This window comes from Podarcis filfolensis (genome assembly GCF_964270895.1).
Source record: "Podarcis filfolensis genome assembly, chromosome: 8".
Lineage (NCBI taxonomy): Eukaryota > Metazoa > Chordata > Lepidosauria > Squamata > Lacertidae > Podarcis > Podarcis filfolensis.
This window is the reverse complement of record NC_139611.1, coordinates 12439691-12464969: the sequence shown is the minus strand read 5'-3', so window position 1 is coordinate 12464969 and position 25279 is coordinate 12439691. Positions and strand designations below refer to the sequence as shown.

Here is a 25279-nt window from a genome sequence, read left to right as displayed (position 1 = left end):
CAGCTGAACGGAGCCCGCCTGGCTGAAAGCGTTGGAGCTTCATGCAAGAGCAATGTTTCTGCTGCAGCCAACAGGTTCCAAGACGGTGCTGCTGGCATCAGCATCTTCTCCCCATAAGGATCCTATTTAAGGAGAGCAACCAAATACCAGGATAGGGATGTGCAGAGGGGAGGGGGCTGGGAGTTTGGTCTTGTTTTGTTATTCTTTTAAAAAAAGTTAGCTTGTGTCTCTGCCATTGGTGCCTCCCAGGTGCTACCCACCAACCATAGCAGCAGAGGTGAACTGGGCTGGTTAATTATTATTATTTATTGCATTTATAAGGGACACGGGTGGCGCTGTGGGTTAAACCACAGAGCCTAGGACTTGCCGATCAGAAGGTCGGCGGTTCAAATCCCCGCGACGGGGTGAGCTCCCGTTGCTCAGTCCCTGCTCCTGCCAACCTAGCAGTTCGAAAGCACGTCAAAGTGCAAGTAGATAAATAGGTACCACTCCGGCGGGAAGGTAAACGGCGTTTCCGTGCACTGCTCTGGTTCGCCAGAAGCGGCTTAGTCATGCTGGCCACATGACCCGGAAGCTGTACGCCGGCTCCCTTGGCCAATAAAGCGAGATGAGCGCCGCAACCCCAGAGTCGGTCATGACTGGACCTAACGGAATTTACCTTTATTGCATTTATATCTCACTTTCCCCTGTGTTTTCTCCAAGGAGCTCAAGGCTGAGGGACACTGACAAGCCCCAAGATGATACCCCATGAGCTTCATGGCTGAGTGGGGATTCGAACCTTGGTCTCTCCCAGGTCCTAGTCTGACACTCCAACCACTGCACCACGCCAGTTAACCCGTCTGTTTGTGGGAGCTGCAACCAGGCCTTAGACATTATAAGGGACCCACCATACAAGATTCTCTAGCTCAAAGAGCCATTCGACAGCATGTCAGAAGCTGAACTCAGCTGCCTAGGAAAAGCGATATAATGGGCAAGATCTCTTGAGATGTGGGTAAGGTGCTCAAAGTACCCAAAGCTTCAAAAATAAAAAGCACGTGCTACCGATTCCTCATCCAGGGGGTTGAAAACCCTTCTGGACCCATCTGCAAACCAGAGAAACGTTCCCAGTGTTACCTGGAGTTGCCAGGGGTTAAAACCGGGACATTTTACATGCAAAGCAGGAGCTCTGCTATTGAGGTATGGCCCTCTCCTTACAAATAAAGACCCTAGTCCTTATGATTCTGAATCAAGGGCTGATTTCAACAGAAAAAATGGAATCTTCTTTATAGCTCTGCCACCCAGGTCATCTGGCTCGTATTGTCCACAGTGACGAACGGTGGCTTTCCAGGGTTTTAGGCAGATGCTCTACCACTGAGCTGTGCCTCCTTCACAAAGCTCACACATTTTATAGTCTACTGGATAGTTTAAAAGTTGTGAACATCTCTGGGTTATTGTCTTCTTTAGTTGGGACATTAGGAGAGAACTCCAGAAGGTCCCTCCAATTACACCCATTTGTAGCTCATTGGTAGAGACAGGCAAGTTCCATTCCCTAAAATCTCCAGGTAAGATCTTCCCAGTTCTTTTCCAGACCTGGGAAAGAACCAGGCCTGAAATCCTGGAGAGCTGCTGCCAATTAGTGTAGACAAAAATGAACTCGGTGGACTCAAGAGCCTGGCTCAGTTTAAGAGAGCTTCCAAGACTGCTATCTTTGTGAATCGAACTCTGTAAATCCACACTGTTAGTCTAGCAGTGAGCAAAATGTGTTTATGTCTTTTTTTAAACTTGCACTCTGTGATGCTCCCCCCCCCCCACCAATTTTTGATGATCGCAAGAGGGGGAGTCAATTGATGGATAGTACAAAGGAGTATTTCCCTGTCCAGAGGAGCAAAGCAGTCACCTATAGGAGTCTCCATCTCTGTTGTAGTCGCACAGTAAGTAGTCCTTCCCCACTACTTTATCACGAGCGATCTTCAAAGGCTGGTCAACAGAAGACAGGAGATCTTCACAGAGGCTGGGGACCTGTAAACAGAAGCAGGAAGTTGGGGGGGGGGACACAAGATGCAAAAAGTGAGGCAGGGGTGCTTCAGCAAGCTCCTGTAAATGTATGTCTGAATTGCAGCTCCTTTATAAAGCAGCCTTTGTGACCAGGATGTCAGAAGGGACACCGTTTTCCATGCAAACTTGCTTGTTTAGACCCTTATCAAAGACCCAACCCTGCATCTCCATACCTGAGCCTCCCTGGATAGGCCATTTAACCAAGAAGAGCCTATTGCCCTGTCGCTGTCCACCTAACTTCCCACAGCAGGATCATGGGAACGTACCCACCTAGCTCAATACTGCCCACACTGACCAGCAGTGGCTCTCCAGAGTTCCAGACAGGGGATGTTGCCAGCCCTACCTGGAGATGATTTTTCAGGGAGTAATCAAGGGTTCGCAGTACCGGCACCTCTTCTTTTTTGTTGTTGTTAAAAAGTGTGGCACTTTATGGTAACAACTGTAACAACTTCATGGTGAAAAAAAACACTCAGTCTGGGGCTTTCTGCATGTAAGGCACTGAGTGACAGCTCTTCCCCACCCAGAGGGGTCCCCTGGAAAAGGACCTCATCACCTACTCTTAACTCCACTGGTTCATTGCATTTATATTCCACCTTTTTCTCCACAGAGCACCATGTAGCGTACATAATTCTCCCCCTCATTTAATCCCCACAACAACCCTGTGAGGTGGGTTAGGCTGGGAGGCAATGACTGGCCTACGGTCGCTCAGTGAGAGCATCATGGTGGAGTGGGGGCCGGATTTGAACCTTGGTCTCCCAGCAGGTTCTAGTCCTACACTCTAGCCCAGGGGTCAGCAACCTTTTTCAGCTGTGGGCCGGTCCACCGTCCCTCAGACCATGTGGTGGGCGGGACTATATTTTTTGGAGCGAAATGAACGAATCCCTATGACCCACAAATAACCCAGAGATGCATTTTAAATAAAAGCACACATTCTACTCATGTAAAAACATGCTGATTCCCAGACCGTCCACGGGCCAGATGTAGAAGGCGATTGGGTCGCATCCAGCCCCTGGGCCTTAGGTTGCTTAGCCACTACACCACATTGGCTTTGATACATTTCTATAGCAACTTTCAATAATAAAAAGTTCTTCCAAAGGCAGCTCCCATTAAAAATAAAACAAAATAGGTAACGGTTAAAAAGCATCTGAAGAAATCAATTCCATAGTCTATTGTTATTTTAAGTTGTTGAAAGTCTTAAATTGTTGTAGATAATTTTATCTTCTTTTTTTGTAAATCACTTTGAGGGTTTAGAACTATATATCTATCTCTATATATGGTTTTCAAGTATAAGCAAACACGTAAGCAGAGGAAGTTTTCTGTTGAATAATGCCTGCTGGTGAAATTCACCATACCACTATAGTTACCTCAACCCCATAGGCATACACAGAACCACGACAACAAAAAAACTGAACCATTATAACAAATAAACTAAATACCCCCCTGCCTGCCCCACTACCTACTAACCCTTTTGGTGGCTTAAAAAAAACAAACAAAAAATCCAACAACCATCAAGTGGTGTGTAAGCTTTATGGAAGCAAATAAAATTAATAAATAGTACAGTCTCCAAGGCCAGGCCACACAATGAGATTTCCAGCCGCAATTTTGTAAGCCAAGGTTTTTAAGACAGTTTTCAAGGCCCCCTTGAAATTATCCAGGGTTGGGGCCTGCCTGATATCACACTGGATGATAAGTCCGCTATTGCAGCACATTGGTGTGCCCTTATACATGTGTGTGCACATGCACATGCACACACACACACACACACACACACACACACACCAGAGTTTTGTCTAAAGCAATTCAGGTTTCAGCACTGTGGCCACGGGTGTGGTCTCAAAGTTAAATGTATGTGCGCACATACACCTATTAGTCACAGTCTCTGCTTCTTGCCAAATCGAGGGCTGTAAAGCAACTGCTGAAGGGGGCAGCGGTGGTGGTGGGGGGAACAGACCTTGAAAAAGTGGTAAATATTTATAACTGAGTGGAAATCCAAGAGCTGCTAAGAGAATAAGCTGCCCCGTGAACGGCAGCTTAATTTTTTCCACTAACTCATGCTCTGGGTGGAGTTTAATATACTTTCCAGGCACACTGCCAAACATTACTATGTTGGATAACTTTTTCTGTTTTTTAAATACGTTTTCCTCTGACATGTGCTGCTTTTTCGAGGGAGGTGGCACTGCAGAAAACACCGTGGTACAAATTAAACATAAAACAGCGTGAGCTGCAAATAAGACCATACGTTTTTGAAAAAAGTCATTTGCAAATAAGTCCACAAAAGTGACACACGTGAGAATGGCGCTTAGCAAACTTATTTATTTTATTTTTTTTAAAGTTGCCTACTATGAAAGCACTCCTGATTTATCACATGCCACTGGTTTTGTTTAAGTAGAAGGATGTTTATGAGCTGTAGGTGGCAGGGTACCATCTTAAGAGGACAAATTCCTTTCTCTCTCTCACACACATACACTTCTCTCTCAAACACATAGGAAATGTGCTTTCCCAGATGCACAGAAAACATCACAACAGAGGGACTGAGCCTCAGTGGTGGAGCACCTGCTTGGCATGTAGAAGTTACTTCCCACAAGCACCAGCCTCCTAGCATCTCTAGTTGGAAAGGAGCAGCTAGAAGAGTTGGGAATGAGAATCTTAATACTAGTTACAGGTAGGTAGCCGTGTTGGTCTGCTGTAGTCGAAACAAAAAAATTCCTTCCAGTAGCACCTTAGAGACCAACTAAGTTTGTTACTGGTATGAGCTTTTGTGTGCATAACAAACTTAGTTGGTTTCTAAGGTGCTACTGGAAGGAATCTTAATACTGTCAGGAGACCCTTGTGCCCATTTACTTCAGTCTTGTCTACACTGGCTGGCAGTGGTTCTCCGGGGGAGCCATAGCCAGCCAGAGGAGACATTACTGGGCAAGGTGGACCAGTGGTCTGATCAAGGGTAGGAAAGTTTATTTTGTTCACGAATGCTCCCAGGAAGCTCACAAACAGGGCAAGCTTGCTTTTATACATGAAAATGTTGCACTTTAAATCTTTTTTGTTTTCTTTAAACAAAAACACATACTTCAGTAACATGCAAGAATGAAGAAATAAATACAACTGAATGAAAACAAAAATTAAACATGCACACACATCACACGGTATATATTTGGGTTGTTTCATTCACATACCCTGGGGGAAAATATTATGGGTGCGGTGTTTTAGTAATTGTTTCAACTGGCGGTATTATTTTTAATATAAATTGTTTCATTGTTTTTAGAGTTTGCATGAAAGGTTTTCTGTCTGTCAAATTGGTTTTATTAATCTTAGAAGCATGTGTTTCTGTGGTTTTATTCCATTTTTACCACGTACACCAATCTGATGGATTTAAGCAGTGAAGCGGTCCATAAACTTGCTTAAAGTAATAAATTATTGTTGCTGTTATTTGCTTTGAGATGTTTCATAGGAAGCGATCCATAAATAGATTAAATTAAATAAAAGTTCGCTAAGGCTCTCCAGACCCTTAGCTGAACACGCAGGCGGGTCCTACAACCTGTTCATGTAGCGCACATCTGGACCCAGACCACCCTGAAATACCAGAGACATTTCTCTTAAAAAATCAGACTTTTTTTGTCCCTTCAAATGAATGAATGAATGAATGAATGAGACAACTTGGGGGGGGGGGAGGAAGGAGGGGGTTACAAAACAGTGGTAACATCCTGAAGGGACAGAGAGATTAGCTGCAGACAAAGAGGGAAACAAATTGAAAAGGAGAAGAACGCTACATTTACAGTGGGCTTCAAACAAGGGATGGCATTGTCCTTCTGAAATGCTAATCTGGCTGGAACCAGTGAACCAGGTACTGGGACAAAGTTTTAATTAAAAATAAACTACCTTTCCAAGTAAAGAGACAAGTGGCCACCTGTGCACGGCCAGAAACCAAACACCTCCCTGAGCAGCTGGCCAAACTCTTGCTTCCTGCTCAGGAGTCAGAATGCTGACGGACTTACTGAAAGCTCAAAAAACTGGGCACATTGAGGCAAAGGTGTACGTGGGTGTCAGGTAGCATCAGAGAAAGTCTCTGGGATTAGAGCTGAAATGGGGAACATACCAGATCAACTGCCTAACTTTATTTTCATAAAAGGAGATTTGTCTGTGCACGCGCATGTGTGTGTGTGTAAATCAGGAATTTAGAGGCATGTGCCCCTGAATGCTACTTGCTGGGGATGACAAATGAAGAGAGTTGTTCTCAGGTCCTGCTCTTGGGAGTCCCATAACCAGCTTGTTGGCTGCTGTGAAAATAGGAGCCTAGACTAGATACACAGTTGGCATGACCCATGATCTTATGTCAGATATTTCCCCCTTCTGAAACTGGTTTTGCTTTATTAGGAACATACCTAGAGGTGAGTGTGGGGAGAGGAAAGTCACATCAAAAATTACCATGTCTGTTCCCCAGCAGGATTAACTACTCCTGATGCAACACGCAGACACACACAAATTCATTCAGAAGATGAATGGATTAACAGCAAAGGCTTTGGGTGGCATTTTTCTAAGTTTCCAGCTGGCCATGGTTTAAAAACAGGATGCTGGATCAGACCCTCAATACGATCCAGCTCTTGTGCAGCTTTGATTCATAAAGTTTTACACTTCCAACTTGTGGCTGCCCTCGAGGCTTTGGACCGTGTTGAAGTGGAAATAATGTGAAGTCCTTGTTGTGTAGAAGCCAGTCCCAACACCTTGCCATGCTTAAACATAATAATTATTTGTAAATCACCTAAAAGGGCCAGCCAGGTGCAATACTAAAATTAAAAGACACACTGCAGCCACACAGAGGGCCTAGCCGCAGGCTCAGGATCTCAAAGGAGGTGACAGATTAGGAAGGAAAGGAGAACAGAAAAAGCAAAAGTGAGAAAGGCAGACACTTCACCACATCCTGCTTGGGGTCAGGGCCACAGTCCTCTCTGTCCCCATTGCTAATTGATTATTGGGATGGGGTGGGAGGAGATGCCCAGATCATGACACCACCGATAATGAGTTCTTAAAAGGATTCTGCTATTCAGGAATTGGTTTGGGGGTTCCTGATGGAGAGGGGCTGTTCTCACTCTCAGTTTCAGCTGGGGTTCCCTGCTTTGGTTTGATGCGCTGCGCATACATTGCCATAGGAAACCTAACTGCAGTCCTGCAAGGTAAAGGTAAAGGTAAAGGAACCCCTGGCCATTAGGTCCAGTCGTGGCCGACTCTGGGGTTGCGGTGCTCATTTTGCTTTACTGGCCAAGGGAGCTGGCGTACAGCTTTCGGGTCATGTGGCCAGCATGACTAAGCTGCTTCTGGCGAACCAGAGCAGCACACGGAAACGCCGTTTACCTTCCCGTCGGAGTGGTACCTATTTATCTACTTGCACTTTGGCATGCTTTCGAACTGCTAGGTTGGCAGGAGCAGGGACTGAGCAGGAGGAGCTCACCCCGTCACGGGGATTTGAACCGCCGACCTTCTGATCGGCAAGTCCTAGGCTCTGTGGTTTAACCCACAGCGCCACCCGCATAGGCTAGTGTTATTCCCATCTTGCAGGGATTGTTGGGGTGGCGGCAGAAAGAGGGGGAAGCGCTGAGGTTGAGAAGGGCTCCCACCCCCAGTTTTGAAGCAGAGATAAAAGAGGTGAGTTCTCCCCCAATTTATCCCATAGTCTCTTACCCTCACAATGCCACATTTGATTTTGCGAGCAAGTGCCAGACAGGAATCCATTATGGCTGTCAGCAGCAGAGGCACCTTTATTGATTGATTGCATTTATAGCCCACCTTTTTCTCCTAGGAACCCAAGGCGGGGTACACTGGTCTCCCCTTCTTCATTTAACACCCACAACAACCCTGTAAGGTGAGATGGTGAGATGAGAGACAGTGACTGGCTGCTGCTCACCCAGGGCTTTATGGCTGCGTGGGGATTACACCATATGGATTTGTGCCACATTATTCCAATAATGTTCCTTGGACACAGTTACTTTTCTTCAACATACCTGAGTGGTTGGCAGTCATTCCTGGCAAACACCACGGTTCAAAACTTACTGAACTGTAAAGTGCCACGGGGATTGTTTAAACCAACAACTATAGAATAGGCTATAGAATAGAATAGGCAACAACTATAGAATAGGCAACTATAGAAGAGGTGGCAGGCAACGTCAAATCCAACCTTGCAGCCACCCATGGCTGAATGCACAAGAAAGATCCACAATAGACTAATCTGCCTTTATACCCTATTTGTGGTGGCGGGGGCTTCCCTAGTGGCCTCTGTCTGGCCACTTCTTGAAAAAGGACCCAGCAAGGCTCTCATAGGTTAATAATAATAATAATAATAATAATTTATTATTTGTACCCCGCCCATCTGGCTGGGTTTCCCCAGCCACTCTGGGCGGCTTCCATAGAAAACCAAAAATACACTAAAATATCACAGATTAAAAACTTCCCTGAAGTTAAAGTGGTTAAAGTGCTTGGATTCCATATCTTGTAGCCCCCAGAGAGACACTGGAAGTCTGGTCACCTGAGAGTGCACAGGAAGCTCATGAACTGTTTTAGGGGGGTTCCCAACCCTCCTGGTCCTCCCCCCTAAAGATTTTGTGCACTTCTGCAGAACCTAGGATTCTCCAGAGCCTGCTGACACTGCCCTTTATGTGTGGGAGGTGTTTTTCCAGCTAAGAAAGTGATTGGCACTCTCAGCTTAAACATCAGAATTAGGGCGGATCCATGGGAATAGAGGACCCCAAAGGGATTGTGGGAAGCAAAAACATAACTGGGGCCATGGGGATGATGGGGTAGGCCAAAGACACAAGCTGGGTTCTTGCTTGTTTGTTTATTTATTGCGTTTATATGCCACCTTTTCCTCTAAGGAGCTCAAAGTGGTGTACATGGTTCTCTCCCTCATTTAATCCCTACAACAACCCTATGAGGAAGGTTAGGCTGAGAGGCAGTGACTGGCCCAAGGTTACCCAGTGAACTTCATAACAGAGTGTGGATTCCAACTCTTCTCTCCCAGGTCCTGGTTAGACGCTCTAACCACTCCACCACACTGGCACTAGAGTTAAGGCCCAAGAATGGAGCATCCTTATTTTGTCCCACATTGGTGCCCACCGCGAAGCCACTATCCTTCAAAGCAAAGATTTCCTTGGCAGGGAAGGAGTGTGATCACTTAAATTTTATTATTTAATTGCATTTCAAGCCTTTACAGTTCTGGTTCTCATTTGAATTCTTACAGGACTGATGTCACCCATATGGAAGTGGGGGGGGGGCACGGAAATCGGAGTTGGTCAACGTCAGGGCGAAAACCACTCAGATGTTTGGAGCCAACGGAAGGGAGCCAACACTTCCATAATGGCAAATTGAACTGGTGCCCTTCTCTCTCTCTCTCTCTCTCTCTCTCTCTCTCTCCCCCCCCCCCCACTTGACAAGCCCAGACTGGATTCCAGCCATGCTAGGCCCACATCTAATAATTTTTTTTGTTATAATTCTATTGAGTCATCCAGCAGGCTTTTAAAAGCTTCATCTTGAAGCAGAAAAACAGGTCCAGTCCAAGAACTGTCGTAGAAATAATGGGACCGGAGGGGTGGGGAGAGAGGACCTCATACATGATGGGATGTATCTAATGCTAGTCCTACTCAGAATAGATCCACAGAAGTTAATGGGCCTAAGTTAGTCATGTCTGTTGATTTCAGTGGGACTGCTCTAAGGAGGGATAACATCAAATACAATACAACGACTCTTGCTGATCCATCAAGGCCTCAGAAGGATTCCTAAGATAGCAATGGGCTACCGTGGTTTCCAAAGTGGGACGTACCACTCCATGGGGGGCTGTGGGATTCCCTAGGGGAGCACCAAGAGGCAGGGGTCCCCTAGAGGTGTAAACGACTATCAGACTTTGAAAACCTGGTATCACTGGATCCAGTTCATCCATTTTGTGCAAATAAACCAAACAGCTTAACTGCACTTTGAACAAATGTGCTGTTAGCTGTTACTGTTTTATTGGGATATTATCGTCCTCAGTGTGTTGTGCAAGCCACTGTTCTGCATAATGCTTTTTATAGGGTAGGGTAGTGGGCTCAAGATGAATTTAGGGAAGCAAGGGAGTGGTAGCAGCCAAAAGTTTGAGCAACACTGGCCTAAAAGGTCTGAAGAGGGAGAAGGAAAGGTCTATGTGTCATCTGCATCCAAAACTGAGCTGGCAAAAACTTCTGGAGCATCTCTCTCACACATAAATTAGCTTAATCCTCCATAGAGCAGAACTCAGAGGTTAAACACATCTCAAGACCAGGGCAACACTTACACTTTATCTTTAAAGCCCTATGATGCCACTTTGACAATCATAAAGGTAAAGGGACTCATGACCATTAGGTCCAGTCGCGGATGACTCTGGGGTTGCGGCGCTCATCTCGCTTTATTGGCCAAGGGAGCCGGCGTACAGCTTCCGGGTCATGTGGCCAGCATGACTAAGCCGCTTCTGGCGGACCAGAGCAGCGCACGGAAACACCGTTTACCTTCCCGCCAGAGCGGTACCTATTTATCTACTTGATGTGCTTTCAAACTGCTAGGTTGACAGGAGCACCCAGTCGCTGGGATTCGAAATGCCGACCTTCTGATTGGCAAGCCCTAGGCTCTGTGGTTTAACCCACAGTGCAGAATCCTGGGAACTGTAGTTTGTTAAAGGGGCTGAGAGTAGTTAGAAGCTGAAATTCCCAGCGAACTCTGGGAAGAGGGATTGACTGTCAAACCACCATTATTTTTATGTTGTTTTAAACTGATTTTTAATGTTTTAACGTTGTAACCTGCCCTGGGACCTAAGAGCAAAGGGCGGGTAATTAAACGTAACCATAATAATTTATGGCCCATTGGCTCTTCTTAGGTTCAGCATGCTAGCCTTCAGGTGGGTTTTAGACTACAACTCCCATTAGGACCCCAGTAAGGAGAAACAATGAGAGTTGTAGTCCAAAACATCTGGAAGGGCTGGTGAAGGCTGCTCTGTGTTAACCAGATTAAGGTGCCACATGAAGACCGTTTCAGTGAAGTCACTGATCTGTGGATGCTTAAAGGTCATTTGAAGCCTGATTTAAACGGAACCCTTCCTTGACTGCCTGTAGATGGGGTTTTTTTTATAACAAAAGAGTGTCTTAAAACAAGTTCCGAATACCCCAATGGTAATAGCTTCTAAGCTGAAGGCATGTCTATTTACAGCTGCGTTCGCTGGGTGGAAAACTGGCTCGCTGCGCTAATTGTGCCAAGTCCCCTGATTTTTATGCCAATAACCCCCAGGTTGGATCCCCGACAGCTGCTTTCAACATTAGGAATGGCCGGCTGCACCATGCCCGACATGCTCAACATCCTTCGGAAAGAACGCCAAGTTCATAAAAGGCCGCCCTTTTGAACCCCCGGCTGCTGTCAGCAGGGCGTCTCTTCCCATCAAGGTGCTCAAGGAAAGCCAGGCAGGACAAGAGCCAGTTTTTCCAAGCTTGCTAGGCTTCCTAGCAACGGTCTGGATTCCTGCATTTGTTCCGCACGTGCATGCACACAACCACCAACACACACCAGTTTGTCAGCTCTTGCCGGGGGAGACGGACAAATGGCCAAGTTTTCACAGCCAAATTATTATCTTTCGAAGCCTGTATATAGCCGCTTTCAGCCTGATCACATACAAAATGGGTGAACAGCAACTGCTCACCTCCAGCTAGTAAGAAGGACTTCATTCAGGCATGTGCTGGGTACCTAGGGGAACAGAATGTGACTTGGGGTGCAGAACCAAGCTTGCTGCCTTACACGAAACTTTCAATGCCAAGGTTTTGCAGACGCCTCAAGGTACTAGTCCTCATGGTGGTGAACATATAATTGAAAGTTGGCATGGAGAATGCCTGCTGAAGTCCCAGAAGTCGGGGGGGGGGGGAGAGGAGATGATTTCCAGAGGTCAGGGCTTCAAAGCACCCTGCCTCTCCTTTTGGGTGGAAAGGGGTCAAAGCTCAGTGGAAAGGTGTGCCTGCTCTGCATGCAGAAGGTCCCAGGTTTAAACCTTGGGAATAAAAATAAAAGGACGAAAAGGTGGGTGGGTGGGAAGGACCTCAGAAGGGGAGAGACAAAGACAGTGAGGGGTGTGGCCTGGGGAAGAGTCCTAAGGGCCAGGGAGAAAGAGAAATTGAGGTCCACATCTGACCCACAGGATGGAGGTTCCCTGCCTAACCCCTGCCTTGAGGGCTTAACTCATCTGAGATGGGACAATGACATGGTTATTATCATCATGGTGTGATTTTTACGGGGAAACGCTGCCTTTAAAAAACACAACATAAAACAGGCATGCCTCCAAGACAAAACTTTCTTGGGACAAAAACTGTGGAGAAATGACTCAGACATGATCAGTTTTCGAGCAGCTGGACAGCCCAGGGTTGCTTTGATGCTTACACTTCTGCTGGGGGTGGCGGCAAAGAAAGAAGTGGATCCCTGGCAGTTTCTAGATCCCCACCTTGCTGCAGTTCCCATCTTATCAAAATAGTTCCTTTTACCAGACTTTTACCAGACTGTGTGCGCGTTTAAAGGCAGGGTTTTTGTTTTTCGAAGAGAGCGAGCGAGCAAGAAAAACCTTATTTGCTTTTATCAGAGCCAACAAATGCTTAAAGAGAAATCTGTCACATCACGCCAGGTTTGTCCACCGGTCGCCAGAGAGTTGGACAACAGAATGGAGACTACTAAAGCTCTCTCATACATTATTAACATGCATGGATGGAGCCAGGTTGGTTTTCCCTCCTGGCTGTGATAATCCTTCAGGGAGTTGAGCCTTCAAGTGGTCTTTAGTCCCTTGGCTGGTGGCAGAGGACTCCTCTACAACCCATGAAGTGATGCAGATATTCTCTTATCTACACCCACATGTACCTTTCTCTCATTGGATAGGATAAGGCTTTAAGTCAAGCCATGCTGAGGCTTTATAGTTCTGCTTGCCTTTCTGCTTACTTATTAAGAACACAAGGAAAGCCCTGCAGGATCAGGCTAAGAGCTCACTTAGTCAAGCATAGTGTCCTCACAGTGGCCACTCAATGGAGACCACGGCTTGAACCCCCAGTCGGCCAAGAAGCTTGAAGAACAACCATGGGCCAGTCACCGCCTCTCAGCCTAACCTACCTTGCAGGGTTGCTGTGAGGATTAAACAAGGAGGGGGAGAACCACGTACACCATTGAGCTCCATGGAGTAAAATGTTGGATATCAATGCAATAAATAATTTATAGTGTTCAACAATCTTGTTTGTTTGTTTGTTTTTTTACAAAAAACCTGACACCTTTCAAATCGGTACTGACCAGATCTCTACCGTATTTTTCACTCTATGACGCACTTTTCCCCTCCTAAAAAGTAAGGGGAAAGGTATGCGAGTCTTATGGAGCGAATGCAGGCTCCACGGCTGCAGCGAAAGCAACGCAAAGCCTCCGGAGTGCAGTGGGAGCACTCCCGCTGCGCTCCGGAGGCTATCCCTGAAGCCAGGAGAGCAAGAGGGATCGGTGCGCAGAGAGGAAAAGCTGCGCAGTGCCCCTTCAGCGAAGTAGGAGGAGAAATGGAAGGGGCTCTGTTTCTCCTGCCGCTTCGCTGAAGGGGCACTGCACAGAGAGGGAGAGAATATTTTTTTTCTTGTTCTCCTCCTCTAAAACTAGGTTCGTCTTATGGTCGGGTGCGTCTTATAGAGCGAAAAATACGGTATGTGAATCCAGGAAGTAGGATTCAAGCACAAGAGCTCTCTAGGGGTTCCCAACAACTGGCATTCAGAAGAATTGCTGCAGAGGCAAAGAATAGCTATCATGGCAAGTAGGCATTATCAGACTTATCCTCCAATTTCAATTTGTCCATTCCTCTTTTAAAGCCATCCAAGTTGGTGCTCATCACTCCCTCCTGCAGGAGTGAGTTCCATAGTTTAACTACGTACTGCATGAAGAACAACCGTTAAAATGACTACTTGCCGAAACAATCCTCATATTGCAACCCTATAAAGCAGCCACCTCCTGCCCCTCGCCAACAAGCAACTTCTAAAAACCTTGCAAAGCACCCAAACGGCTGCTCCAAGCTGCCCATTTCCAAATAATTGGTAATTAAGATGCCAAGCCTGAGCGCTCCCTGCCAAGGCGGATTACTGGCACCCGCAGGCCCCGCTCCTTTCAGGCTGTGCTTTGGAGAGGCCCGTGACTGACAAGGGCTCTAATGAACTCTAATTACAGGCTCGGCAGCAGCGGCCCAAGGAAGCCACAACAGATGTGACGGCGGGGGGGGGGGGGAGAGGGGTCGGCCGTGCCGCTCTGCTAATGAACAAGCAAGCGTTTGGGAGCTGATGAGGGGCAGTGACCCAGAAAGGGCCTCCACGCTCTACCCACCTCCCGCCAGGCCGTGCCCTTTTGGTTTCACGTTCAAGTTGGCTATTTCCCCTTCTGTCAGCACAATTGTGTACAGAGCAAGGCACCTCATGCAGCTTGACAAACGGGAGCTGCAAGGACCTTTGGGGGGGGGATTTATCACTAAGCAGCTTAAATGAGGCTTCCACTTTCGCATTCCACCAGTTCAGGCCCAGATATGCGGGTGGGTGGGTGCCTCAGGTAAGACGCCCTCAGTGGGCCCCCTTAACTTGTAAGAGGTGAGGTATGCAGGCCTTCGGCCTACCTAAGCACCACAAGCAACAAGGAAGTTATAGAAACATGGGAAGCTGCCATAAGACCCTAAAGAAGAGCCTGTTTGGTCAGGTCAATGACTCATCTAGTCGAGCTTCCTGTTCTCACAGTGGCCAAGCAGTTGCCTGTGGAAAACCAGCAAGCGGGATCAAAATACAAGGACACTTTCTCCTGCAGTTTCCTGCAGCCAATATTCAGAAACATCGCTGCTGCCAACTGTGGAGGCCCAGCCCAGCCATTGTGGCTGGTAGCCACTGACAGCCTTATTCTCCTCCATGAATTGGTCCCATCCTTTTTTAAAGCCATCCAATGTTATGAGAGTGGGAGAAAGACTTTTCTCTATCCACATTCTCCATGCCATGCATAATTTTATATAAACTTCTATCCTCCACTGAGCCATATCGTTGGTCCATCTAGCTCAGCATTGCCTACACTGACTGGCAGCAGCTCTCCAGGATCTCAGACAAGGGTCTTTTCGCAGCTCTGCCTGGAGATGATAAGGAGAAACATTACACATCACTTGTAATGCCTGCTCATAGGTAAGTTAATTTCAAGGCTGTCCAAGACCACAATGCTTTTTTGTGCCATCAACGTGGATTCATTAATCTTTGGATAAACTCCGAAGACATATTTTAAGCTCCACTGGCTGGAACAGCTCTCCAAGATCTCAGGAAGGAAGAGAGATCTTCGGAACACAGGAAACTGCTTTATACAGAGTCAAGCCACACTGACCGGCTGTTGCTCTCCAGGGTTTCAGTCCTGCCTGGAGATGCCATTGGGGATTGAACCAGGGACATTCTGCATGCAAAATTGGTGGTCTTCCACTGAACTACAAAGTTTATAGGAATTTGGGATTCTCCTAACATAAGATGCTGCTTTATGCCAAGTCAGGGCCCTGGCACATGCTCTACCACAGATCTATGGCGTTTCTCCAATTACAGAAGCAGGTACGGGAACAGAGGTGTACCCTCTGGATGAGGTCACAGTGTACCTCCTGAAAACAGCAGCAGTCTCACACAAAGAGGATTAATTCAGATGTCATATTAAGGGCACTGCAGTCTTTACACAGGTCTTCAACTACAATTCTCCCAATATCAGAGCCGTGAAATTTCAGCTACAAAATCAGCTAGCAAAGCAGAACCACAAACTACTGTTTGAAAGGGGTTTGCAGACAAAGAGTTGCCACAATGTCTGAGGCGAGAAGCCAAAATTGCAGCCACTGCCTTGCTTCTAGCGTCCGCTGCTCCCAAAAAGAAGTGCACCATGCAGATGGAAAGTGAGAGCAGACAAGCAGCTATGAACACTGATTTGCCTACTGCAATCTGGAGCAGGTGGAAAATGAAGACAATCAACTCTAAACCATGGTTTCTCTACTGAAACTTGCTACCCTCCAGATATTGTACCAGGACTCCCACCAGCCAGCTGGTCAATAGTTAGCCGCAAGGATGGGAGCTGTAGCCCAAAATATCTGGAGAGCCCCAGGCAAGGGTAAGCTGGTCTACCATGTGCCTTTAACCGGGATCTAAATTGGTTGGTGCAAACAATGGTTTGGCATGAACAGGGGACATGATAACTCTGCTCTAGTTTAAGATACCCCAATACTCACCAAATCAATCAGATCACTGAGGTTCTTCTCAATCTGCTGGGGAGGCAGACGCCTCATCAAATCCAAGGCACAATCCAGCTGCTGGTCACTCTGTGGGAGGAGGAACAGAAGGGGGGGGGGAGAATGTTAAATGACTCACAGAGAACAGCATGAAGTTTTCTTGTACCAAGCCAGACTGAGTGTTGACCCAACCAAGCTCCAGGACAGCCTACTTTGATGAACTGCAGAATCTTAGACAGATGTTATTCCCAGCCCAAGATCCTTTTGGGGAGTGAACGCAATACATTCTGCATGCAGAGCAGGTGCTCTGTCACTTAGCTAAGCCTTGACCCCAGCACACGGCATTGCTGCTCAACATGGCAAATCATGTCAGTACGTTTTTCACAACTCGGGACATCTTGCACCATAAAGGAAATCATTCAATACACACTGGAAGTGAGGCTCGCTTGGCACAGCTGCATGGCGATGGAATTATTATCTGAGGGATCACCAAATTATTGCCCAAAGGCTTCCCACTTTCTGGATTCCTGATAACTGGAGCAATCTTGCAATTTAGGATCAAACTGTAGGAGGGAAGAGATTGCCCCACCCCCGGGGGAAAAAACAACAACAACCAGGTTGTTCCCTTTGCCATACTTGTGACCACCAGCCACTTGAGGTCGAGTGGCCCTGCCTTAAACAGGATAGTGCCATCCCACATCTATTCTTTCTTTTAGTCTACAGTGCTTAGCTCCCAGCCTAAGCAAAGGTGAACGAGTGAAATAGGATACAGTACAAGAAACACACACACAGCTGTTGCCATTAGGAGCAACAGAGAATACAAAGGTCCATCTAATTCAGCATCTTGTTCTCACAGCAGCCAAAAAAGTGCCCACACGAAGCTTATACACAGGGCATGAATACAATGAACTTCCCTCGCAGTTACTCATAAGAAGGGACTTGAAGCTGGATGAGGCCAAAAGATGTCAATCTAGCCCAGCATTCAGCAGCCCACCCAGATGCCCCAAACAGCGTTTGAAATTTCCCAGGCACATTTTGCACCTGACTATCGGACAGTTGAGACCATGAAGATGCCCGGGCACCAGATGCCTCCACCATCTGGAGGTACACGCCTGGGGATCCTTGGATCTTGTCTGTTTTCACACACTAGCAACACATCCTGTCTAATTCTATCCATTATATCTTACCTGCACAATCAGAATGAATTTCAGGGACCAAATGTTGAAAATACGACTTTTGAGCAGCCTGGCCAAAAATGGCAACTAGGCATTCCGTTTTGGTGACTGTAAACATGGTTTAAGCAGCCATTTGGCACCTAGCTTCTATATCTGAGTTTCTATCACTGGACCCAAAGGGAAGCCCACAAGCAGGACCCAAGTGCAATGTGCGCACCTCTCTCTCTTCCCATTTGTCGAACCCCAGGACCTGGTTTTCAGATGCACACGGCCTGTGGCAGTGACAGAATAGTGTAACTTTATGCTGCAAGAGTACATCCAGAGGGAAGACAACTTCTGTTGATGTTGGCAGGGAGAGGGAGGCAGCACACACTTGCAGGGAGCAGCAAGGCTGGGAGCTGTGCACTCCCCCCCCCCATTTCAACAGGAAAGAACACAGAGCCCCAAAGATGTGCCTGCAAACTGTCCTCAGCACAGTTTTGTGGCGCCAAGGGCTCCCAGTGCACCACCTGTCATTAGCAAGCGGTGTCAGCGCTTCCTCCTTTGCAGGAGTTGGAAATGCCAACCATGGATGGAGCCTGGGAACGGATTCTTAGGTATGAATTCTTCAGAGGTCACAGCACACGCACACACACACACGCACACACACCCCGACTATGCAGCACTTGCACACTCTCAAAACAGACAGGCCAAATAAACAAATGCTGACATGGCGGAAGGTGGGCCCTATGGGGGCGTCTGAAGTTGAGGTGGGGGGATACCAACTGTCAAAAGATACTTTTGACCAACTGTACAGAACAGATTGCAATTGTCTTGAAAACAAGTTACCAGTCTTCAGATTTTTAATCAGCAAGAACAGACACAAATCCTTTACATGTTTATATTCATTATGTTTTAATGAAAACCACCTTCAGCTGACTGGTGGAGAGGTGGAATAAAATATAAAAACAATTCCCCCCCCCCGCCTCCTCTTCCTCTCTCTCCCCCCCCCCGCCTCTTCACTCTTTTGTGTAGCAACTTGTTAGACGGTACTTGCTTCAATGTCTTAAAATATATTTGGAGAAGTAGGGGGGAAAGAGTGCCATCTTAGCTGGATTTCACTGCTGACAAAGGCAGGCTTGTACAGTGGTACCTTGGGATGCGAACGGAGCCCTCTTTGCATCCTGAACAGAACGTAAGACGCGACTGCGCGTGTCGCCGCTTCCGCGCATGCGCGTGATGTCATTTTGACCGTCTGCGCATGCGCGAGCGGCGAAACCCGGAAGTAACGCACTCCGTTACTTCCAGGTCGCGGTGGAGCGCAACCTGAAAATACTTATCCTGAAGCGGAATTATCCCGAGGTATGACTGTAGTAGTAATTCATCTATGAAGAGCAAGAATTGCCTGCAGGTAAGCAGGAACACAGCAGCAGTGGGAGCTGCCTTTATACTTAATCAGACACTGACTGGCAGAAGCTCCCGGGGTTTTTTCAGACAGGAAGAGTCTTCCCAATCCTATCCAGAGATTAAACCTGAGACTTTCTGAAAGCAAAGTAGATGCCCTACCACTAAGCTATGGAAAACTCTTGCAGAGTGATTCTCAAAATGCCACAAAATGACAGAGGACCACACGGGAAATCAGGCTAGCAATTTTGGGAAGGCAGTTTGAAATGCTAGAAACAAAATATGCCACAGAGGAGTCCTAGCCTTTCACAGCAATAAGCAGATATTTGACAATGGTCATTGTAGTTTCTTGTATACTGTCAGTATTGAAAATATAATAAAAAGTTATCTACAATTCAAAAAATAAATAAATCCATCTGGTCATTAGAACCCAAGAACTTTACCCTGAGTTTATTTCCTCCTCCCTCCCAGTGCATTTTCCTTTTGTGCTGTAAGCCTTTTGGGATTGTAAGCCTAACGACACGGACAGTCTGCTTTTTGTAGTGATGCAGAAACTGCTCTGGGAGCCTTTTTTGGGCAAGATATTAAAATTTTTCTAAATAAATTAGTAAATATAAAGAACAATAAAAGGGGAAATACTGGAGGTTTGTCTCAACCCAGCTGTCATCAAACCACAAGCTTTTGTTTCTCCCCACCCACAACCCCGAGCGTCATTTTCAGTTTCCTATTTTACACAACCTGCAGCTGCTTACAATGTCTGAATCAGCAAACTCCAGGCCAGAACTCCGGGGAGCCAAGTGTGGTGTAGTGATTAGAGTGTTGGACTGAGACCTGGGACACCTGGTTCAAATCCCCACTTAGCCATGAAGCTCACTGGGAGACCTTGGGCCAATCACTTCCTTTCAGCCTTTATCCTCATAACATGGTTCTGAGGATAAAGAGAACCACTTACTCTTTTCTTAAGCCCTTGAAGGAAAAGTGGGATAATACATGTTAAAATAAGAATATAAAGAACATAAGAAAAGCCTTCCTGGATCAGGCTAATGGCTCATATAGTGAAGCATCCTGTAATCACAGTGGCCAGATGCCTGTTGGAAACACGCAAAGCTGGATTCAAGCACAAGCTCCTTCTTGCAGCTTCCAGAAACTGGTATTCAGAAGCATTGCTGCCTCCAATTGTGGAGGCAGACGTAACGTAACATAGCAGATCCATGGTTTGCAGTTCTGCTTTGGAGGATAAGAGCAAGCCATAGTTTCCCATTTCATACATCAGAATAAACTATGGCTTGCATGACAAAGAAAACAAACCACATCACCTGCCCTCTAGTGTTCAAGCCTCCCAGGTCATGCCTTAGAAGACCATTTGAAGAACTTGGTTCGGAGTCACTCTTCGTAACTAGATGAAAATCCAGAGCCTGTATGCAAGCAAGCTACCTGTAGAAGCAATTCCAAATTCAGGAGCCTGGACTTTTTACTTAGCACAGATGCAGAAAAGCATTTTGCTCTACTCCAGGGGTAGGTAACCTAAGGCCTGGGGGCCAGATGCAGCCCAATCGCCTTCTCAATCCAGCCCGCGGACAGTCTGGGAATCAGTGTGTTTTTACATGAGTAGAACGTGTCCTTTTATTTAAAATGCATCTCTGGGTAATTTGTGGGGCATAGGAATTCGTTCATTATTTTTTTTCAAAATACAGTCCGGCTCACCACATGGTCTGAGGGATGGTGGACCAGCCTACGGCTGAAAAAGGTTGCTGACCCCTGCTCTACCCTCTTCCCTGCTCATCCCCTCACAAAGGAAAAACAAACCAAAACCAAAACACTGTTTAGGTTGGCATAGGAAGATGCGACTAGCAGCTGACCCCAGAAAGAGGATCCTTCTGGCCACATACTGTCATTGCCCCCCACCGCTCCTTGCAACACAGTTTCAGAAAGCGAGCACATAGTTGCCGGGTCAGGGTCTCTGCTTCAGGATCGTGAGAACGCTAGAGGAAGCAGCTTGCCCCACCAGTGCCAGCTGGAATTGCTTAAAAAGGAGTGGAATTGGAAAGGAGACACTAAACTTCACTGCCTGCTTCCTTAAGCACTTTCCTATGACTCAGAATTTGGGTTGGGAGAAAAAGTGTTACACATCGCTCATAAAGATTAATGATGTGGTGCTACAGGGCTGGATCACAGGTGAGTTAAACTTCAAGACTGCCCAAGGCTACAGTGCTTTTTCATGCCACCTACACAGATCTCTGGACAGACTCTGGAACATAACTGAAGCTGCTGAATATTGTTCCTACCCTGGGCTGCCAGAAGCTCTCCCATATCTCAGGAAGACAGACATTTAAGGAACATAGGAAGTTGCTGGTCCATCTGGTTGAGAGCCGTAAACACTGACTTGCAGCAGCTCTCAACATCTCTGGGAGAAAGATCTTAGGAACAGAGGAAACTGCCTTATACCAAGTCACATTCAGTGCTCCATGTAGCTCAGGACTGTCTAAACTAACTAGATAAAAAGGACCCCTGGACGGTTAACTCCAGTCAAAGGCGATTATGGGGTGCGGCACTCATCTTGTTTTCATGCTGAGGGAGGGGGCGTTTGTCCACAGACAGCTTTTGGGTCATGTGGCAAGCATGACTAAACTGCTTCTGAACACCGTGACGGAAGCCAGAGTGCACGGAAACACTGTTGACCTTCCCGCCATAGCGGTACCTATTTATCTACTCACACTGAGACCTTCCAATTGGCAAGCCCAAGAGGCTCAGGGTTTATACCACAGCGCCACCCGCATCCCAACCTAAACTAACTGACAGTGGCTCTCTAGGGCCCTCCTAGCCATGCCTGAGGATTGAACCTTGGACCTTCTAAATGCAGGCAGAAGTTCTACAACTGAGCTACGGCCCTTCCAAGACCTGCCACGCGAGAGCCATTTGGAGTTGAACCAAAGACTTTTGATGTGCAAAGCATTTCAAGTTTCTAGCCCAGGGGTCAGGCACATATGTGATTCTTGAACCCTATCACCCATCAGCCCTGGGGAGCATGGCCAGTGGTCAGAAAGGATGATGGTAGTTGGCGTCTAGCAAAATGTGCTTCCCCCTCCCAGTTCTAGCCCATCAAGCATCAACACAAGACAAGAAAAAGGCAGTTCAATGACAATGCTGAATGGTAAGGAAGAAAAGGCAAGTAATGCACACAATCCAATGTGCACTCTTCAGTAAGTTTTCTTCCCCATTATTTCTTTATTTCAGAGAACCAGAATAGTGTAGCAGAGCAAGGCGAGACTGGACACAGATACAAGCTTGAGAGAGTGCAAAAAAACACACCAGATGATGTATTTGAAGCAAGAAGGGTGAGTTAAGAAGTTGGGCTTCAGGGACCTCTGTGCCATCCCCCATGACTACTGTGGGGACAGGGCGGGGAGCTGTTCTGTAACTCAAGCAAAACTACTCAAATTTGCATCATTTCAACAGAAATAATTTCTGTTGCTGGTGCAAAATTTGGATCTGCTCAGTCCTGCAAGTGAGTCTCCAAAGTTACTAATCTTCATGACCACACATATCTGGCCATTCATCGCACACTGAAGCCCTGAATGGAGAAAACCACAAATTGTCTTCCAGTTACAAAACTGCCTTGACTATGGTTCACTCTTGGGTTGCCTTCTGATATATAATTTTGACCTTTCCCCTGCCCAGCACACAGAGTTTCTGAACACGCCCTTACCTGCCAACAGAAACTGAACTGGACTTAATGCTTGCATTACCCACCAACACCGTGGCCTGTCGGGGCATTTCCTCCTGCCCCAGAGTGCAGGGAATAAGAAAACACAACCCTTTGCTCCACAAAAAGGCAACTGCAGAGCTCTGCATACCAATCCCAGTGTGGGCTGCAAAGCAAGCCAAGATCTCCAAAGCTTTGGGATTTTCAGAGCATGTGGGCAATTTTCCATTGCTCGCATCTTCACCCCAGGAGCGAACTGCTGTGACAGGAGTGGGGAGTGCAGAGGGGCAGTTCTAAATGAACTTCTTATTTTACAATTCCAGTCACTCCAGGATGGAGAGATCTGAGAGCCTAGAGCTAACGGGAACCCTCAGCCAAGGTAAATCTCCTTTAATAAACCTCCTGCAAAGATGCTTTCACTCCTTGGGATCTTCACTCTGACATCTGCTTTGTTACCAGCTCCCCTTCTACTTAATATATTCTTGCTTTGCTTTCCGTGAATCCTACAAGACTGAAAAATTCAGGGCTATCTGTGTAAAGTTCTCTCTCTCTCTTTTTACAAAGGAGAGAAACAACTTCAAGGACATAACAGCAGTGAAAGCACTTGCTGTCTAAAGCTGTGGCTGTCACAGAGTCAAACACCATTTTTATCGCCAGATCGATGTCAACTTGCTACAAAAGCATGCAAATGTTTGAGTTTTGGAGAACACCCCAGGAGGCACAAAGGATGGGTAAACTGTATGCCCGAGGACACACACACAGGTGTACACAAGGTATAACAATATGCTACAACTTCCTAAATAACATTTGACAACAAATCCAACATTTACTTTCTGAAACCCTGAAGGGTTCTCCAAGCTGAATCAAATTGCTCACTATTTTGTGACATTTTGGTTGGTTCTAAGAAAAGACAGTAGATTTTAGAACTTCCCTTTCAGATGAAATATGGCTTGTGCATTGTCTTGTAGAGGGAATGTAAGAACAATGTTACCTTTGACGTTCCAGCAGTGGCCAAAATCTGCTGACCAAAACAGAGAAATTCTCCCCAGAGCCAATATCTCCCCACAGCCCCAGACCAGAATTTTATGCTACATGCTCCCTCTAGACAGGCTGAGGTTGGGAGAGAGGACGCCATTCTCTTTGACCCTGCATCTTCTGTGTTTCTGTTTATCTTCTGCATAATAGAAGGGATGTTGATTATTTGTACAACTTGTCATTAACCGTAACTGTGCAATTTGGATGCTTTCATCCAGTGCCAAGGAGACCCACAGACTATAAACTTGACCGAAAAGAAGGATCCATTACCCAATAAGCGTGGCGTCAGGAGGAAGGAACAAGTGACATCAATAGCTTAAGCAGGGGGAGGAACTGCATCTCTCCCCTGCATTTTACTAAGATGTTTGGCTAGCAATTAATGCTTTTGCCAGGGGCATTTCCTGCACACGTCTCTGCCCTCATAGCTTATGGGACGTGCAACTTAGTCCAGCCAACAAATCATCAACTACTTACTGGCAAAACAGAATGAAAAAGGTTTCCTATGCCTCTGCAGCAGCAAGATAGCACCAAGGTTGCCTTGATTGTCATGCAGCAGGTTATGACTCAGTTGTATGGATTGCAGTATTTGTTCTATGAACACAATTTTGTGTGTTTATGAAGGCCTGCTATGTGATGACCTACCTGGCATACAGAATTGTCCAAACATCCCTAGTGCATGAGTGGGAAACCCTTTTTTAACCTGAGGGCCACATTCTATCATGGGGAACCCTCCAGGGGCCACATGCCAGTGATGGCTGTGGTCAGAAGCAAAAATACCCAGAAGAATGGATGTGATTTCTTTTGGTAGAGCACACACTACACTCCAACCACATAAAAGCAGAAAGTTTCCACACATATTTCCAGCCTCCATCGAAGCAAGCAACTGGCATAACCACAGCTTTAAGGATACAGTCCAGCCAGGCAAAAGCACTCACAGAGGCCACAAATAGAGGGTCAGTGAGTGGCATGCCCTGGGGAGAACCCTGAGGACCAGGCAGAGAAGCCTTGGGAACCACATATGGCCCTTGGTCCTGACGCTCCCTAGTCCTGCCCACATCTGTTGGTTAGTTCTTGTGAGATGTCTTCGGAATTCCCTGCCTACTAATATTCAGCAAAGCTCCTTTCTTGTGCTATTTTAGATGCCTGCAATTCAGTTTATTTCAGCCAGCCTATAATTTAGTTACATATATTTGTTTGTTTTTTTAAAAAATCTACTGATTTTATCTGTATATCACTGGTGATTGTTTTCCTGTTTTATGCACATGGCTTATGGGCATTTCTTAAACAAGATATTGTAACTAAGGCTAAGTACATGTAATTGAAATAGTGTATATATACTTTCTTCTCCTGCTTACTCCTGCCTCCCTTACCTTCCATCCTCTGTTTCCCTCATGTCTATTTCTAGGCGGCAAAAACCTTGGAACACAGACATGCTCTCTTCTTGTTTGGAAAGCAACATGTCAGAGGGAACTAGTGAACAGGTTTGTGGTCATAATGCATTCCACCAGGATGCCTCAGAGGGAGGGATGGGAAGCAGGGCTTCTTTCATCAGCTTTACTGAAAGGTCAGCGACTGCCCCCTGAATTGTTTCTATGCCAGCTAGCCATTATAAGAAAATTACTATTTAAAAACTGATGCCCCAGTTTGATTTCTTCCTCTGCTTTCCCTGTCCCCTCTTCCCTTTTGTGTTGTGCTTTTCCG

At 46.5% G+C, this 25279-nt stretch overlaps 1 protein-coding gene across 2 annotated transcripts in view; it reads right to left on the bottom strand.

Moving 5' to 3' along the window:
* Positions 1–25279, bottom strand: part of CAPZB (capping actin protein of muscle Z-line subunit beta) — a 69775-nt gene that overhangs the window by 27689 nt on the left and 16807 nt on the right. For both annotated transcript variants that reach the window (XM_083628963.1, XM_083628964.1), the window contains exons 2-3: positions 16283–16372; positions 1877–1998 (exon numbers count right to left, since the gene is read on the bottom strand). In XM_083628963.1, the coding sequence (XP_083485089.1) occupies positions 1877–1998; positions 16283–16372 (212 nt within the window). The remainder of the gene's footprint in view (positions 1–1876; positions 1999–16282; positions 16373–25279) is intronic.